The sequence below is a fragment of the Aplysia californica genome, unplaced genomic scaffold (genome assembly GCF_000002075.1).
Source record: "Aplysia californica isolate F4 #8 unplaced genomic scaffold, AplCal3.0 scaffold00223, whole genome shotgun sequence".
In the NCBI taxonomy this organism is placed as follows: Eukaryota; Metazoa; Mollusca; class Gastropoda; order Aplysiida; family Aplysiidae; genus Aplysia; species Aplysia californica.
This window is the reverse complement of record NW_004797493.1, coordinates 920,031-923,606: the sequence shown is the minus strand read 5'-3', so window position 1 is coordinate 923,606 and position 3,576 is coordinate 920,031. Positions and strand designations below refer to the sequence as shown.

Genomic DNA, 3,576 nt, shown 5'->3' with positions numbered 1-3,576 from the left:
AGAGAGAGAGAGAGAGAGAGAAAGCGAAACAGGGTAAGTACTCGGTAGACAGACAGGCAGACAGACAGACAAACAGCAATAAATACAGACAGTGCGACCATGTCTGACAAGGAAGAACATCTCACAACTGCTCTCTGATGTTCAGATTCCACAAGGCCTTACTTAGACCAGAGAGACCCACAAAAGCTCGCTAGGCATGCAGCATGCAAGCGCGGCCGGATACCTAGAGCCGCGTGCACCGGGAGATGTATGCACCCAGCTGTGGGGAATGTCTACCCCTGGTCCTCGGTACGTTGGGTAATGAATAGAAAGGATAGCTGCTGCCACTACTGCAGTTGCTGCTGTTGTTATACGGCACTTTGCAACACAATTAGGTAATGTAAGTTTTTTTGGGTCATGTAAGTGCCAAAGATTATGTTTGTTTGGGTAAAGATTTGAGGTCTTATAAGGCTTGTTTGGTTGAGTAAACCGAAACACATCGACACAAAATTTTGACATTCAAATTTAGCACTGGGAAAAAAAAGACAAAGGAAAAACGGATAAGTAGGACCTACCCCAAGATTAGAGGTGTCACTACTAGAGAGTAACAAACACATACAAACAAACAAAGAAAGGAGAGATAAGGACAATGGATGTTTAATACTGTAGGAAAGAAGGATAAACCACACCAGTGCACCGGGAGATGTATGTACCCAGCTGCTGTGGGAAATGTCTACCCGTGGTCCTCGGCACTTTGGGTAATAGACGGTAGCTGCAGTTGCGGCTGCGGCTGCTGCTGCTGCTATTGATGTTGTTGTTTTGGTTTTATTAAGAGTTTCACGGCTCTTGCAACGCAATTAGGCCATAATACAAGTACCAAAGATCATGTTTGTTTGGGTTTGTTTGAGTAAAGATTTGAGGAGTTATTATGTTTGTTTGGTTGAGCAAAGAGAAGCACATCGACACGACAACAGTTATTTAGTGCTGGAAAAAAAGTATGACAGACAAACAGAAATAACAGCGGGAAAATACACAAATAGGACGTACACTGGCGCCCTCCAACCACCCTCCCCGAAGATTAGAGGTGTTACAGGAGAGTAAAGAAAAACAAAGAAGCACACACACACACACACACAAGAGAGAGAGAGACAGAGAGACAGACAGAGAGAGAGAAAGAATGAAAACCCACCTGCACATTCCGGAACCTATCATCCAGCTCCCTCCGACCCTTCTCGGCAGACGCCAGCCGCATCTTGAGACTCGACACCTCCGCCATCAAGTCCAGCTTGTGGTGCTCTAGACTCGACCGCGTCAGCAACTCCTGGAAAACACACACAAAAACATAAACCCAATAAGTAAATACAGTTGAAATTGTCAATAGTTCATTTTTCAAAAAAAGTTTAAGAGTTTTACGGCACTTATAACACAACAAGATCATAATACAATTGCCGAAGATTAGACAGTCATCCATTGTCCATGAGAAAAGTGTTCAATAGGCGGACGTCTTGAATAGTGTCATTATAATATTATGTATATAAAAAAACAGATGATCCCTGAGACGTACCCCATTGACACTACAAGAGAAGCTCTACGGGCTGACAGATGAACTGAGCAGGAAGGCCAAATGTATGACAGATACCCGACTTCAAGAGGGATATGATGTGATCGAGAAGAAGAAGAACACAAGTGATTAAGTGGAAATTGGTTTTTTGGACAGGTGATTGTCTTGGACATAATGGCTAGAGTAAGTTTGAAATATTGAAAAAGCTGTGTCATAACTATTGATCTTCTCTTTGTTTGAGTAAAGAGAAGCCTACTGACATGCAAACAGTTACCTGGCGCAGGGAAAAAGCAAGACAGACTGACAGACAAACTTCTTTTCAAATTAAAAAAAAAAGTTCTTCGCGTTTTACAACTATAGACAGGAAGAAAAGAAATACGGTAGAAACTGCTCTAACGGCCAACTGTATAAGACAATCACCTGTACAGACAGCCACTTCCCATTTCTTCCCTTGTGTATTTTTTAAAACATTATAAGGACACTGTGTAAGACCATCACTTGTCTAAAACGACCATTTACTCATTGACAAAGGAAAGCCGTCTTAGACAGTTTCGACTGTTGTTGACTTCTAGATTAGCAGATTGCTGAAAAAAAGTTGACCATTATTCACAGCTTCCACTCCTGGAAAAACGAGAACTGATCACTACTTTTGACTTCTAAGATGAAAAGAAATAGTCGACAATTAATTCATTCATTCGAACTTCTGGACAGTCAAAAGAAAATATAAAACTGGCCACTGCTATTGACTCCTGAGAAGAAAGAAATAAGTTGTCAGTTCATCATACAGCTTCCCAAATTCAACTGGACAAGAAAAACACAAATATACCACACACCCCCCACCTCCCCCCCCCCAAAAAAAAAGCTGGGGGGGGGGGGGGGATTTGCCATCAAGTACATTCCACACGAAAGTAACCTCTTGACCTGATGACCTGACCTGTTGAACAAGTGAATGAAAGGTGTTTTTATTACTTTGGGCCAGAGGTGAAAATATTATTTCAAAGTCCCGTTCCCTGCTTCACCCTTTGACCTGTAAGAAAAATAAAGCAGCACAGCTAGAAGTTGGTCAATGGGTCAGGTAGCTTTAGTTCATGATATACTTTTAATATGAGTTTTACGGCACTTGCAACACAAACAGGTCATACAAGAGCCAACAATTGGAAGAGCTACTCAGTTAGAGAGTAGCATACAAAGAAAAGGGGGAAGGAGGAGATATTTCTATAAAGACCATAGATGTTTGAAGGGAAAGAAGAAGCACGTACCACACCAGAGCACCTGCCAACCACCCACATAGTTGTGGCAATCGGCGGCAGTGAGCTCTGGAATGAGTTACACATCTTCTCAAACGAACAAATAAAAAAAGAAAACAATGGCAAAATTCACAAAAACACCAACCCCAACCAACAACATAACATAAAAACACAAACCCACAAAAACAAGATGATAAACCCACATAAAAACCAAACAAAAACAACAACAAAATAGAAAGAATACAAAACTAAAGAAGAACCCATCTATGAAAACAAACCAAACCAAGTTAATAAAAATGAAGAAAAACAAAATCCCCAAAAACAATTTACAATCCCAGAACGTCGCGCACTCACCAAGTAGCCAGCATGGGCATGAAGCTACGTGCTCAATCAAGATGTAAAGAACATATGTGAAGAATGTGCAGTGCATATTATGTACATGCACTCTGTGTACTTTGCTTTTTTCCCTCCCCTACAAACACGTACAATACACAAAGCGTGACTCGGTTGTACGTGCAAGAACCGAAGGTGCGAGGCGAGCGGGTCACCCGCGCGGAATGGTGATGAAATCTGACAACTAATGCAGGAAGAGATATTAAAGTATATCATTACTGTGTTGTCTGTTTTTTTTGTTCTCTCTCTCTCTCTCTCTCTCTCTCTCTCTCTCTCTCTCTCTCTCTCTTCCTCCCCCTCCCCCCTTCTCTCTCACTCTCTCTCCCTCCCACCCTTTTCTCTCGTTGTTCTCCACTCACTTACTTTTTCATCCCCCCTTCTCTCTTCCCCCCTCCG

General features: G+C 42.0%; 1 protein-coding gene across 2 annotated transcripts in view; it reads right to left on the bottom strand.

The window, feature by feature from the left end:
- The window catches only part of LOC101859862 (liprin-beta-1), a 105,037-nt gene that overhangs the window by 30,298 nt on the left and 71,163 nt on the right, over positions 1-3,576 (bottom strand). For both annotated transcript variants that reach the window (XM_005099715.3, XM_035970122.1), the window contains exon 2: positions 1,169-1,300. In XM_005099715.3, the coding sequence (XP_005099772.1) occupies positions 1,169-1,255 (87 nt within the window). In that variant the 5' untranslated portion in view covers positions 1,256-1,300. The remainder of the gene's footprint in view (positions 1-1,168; positions 1,301-3,576) is intronic.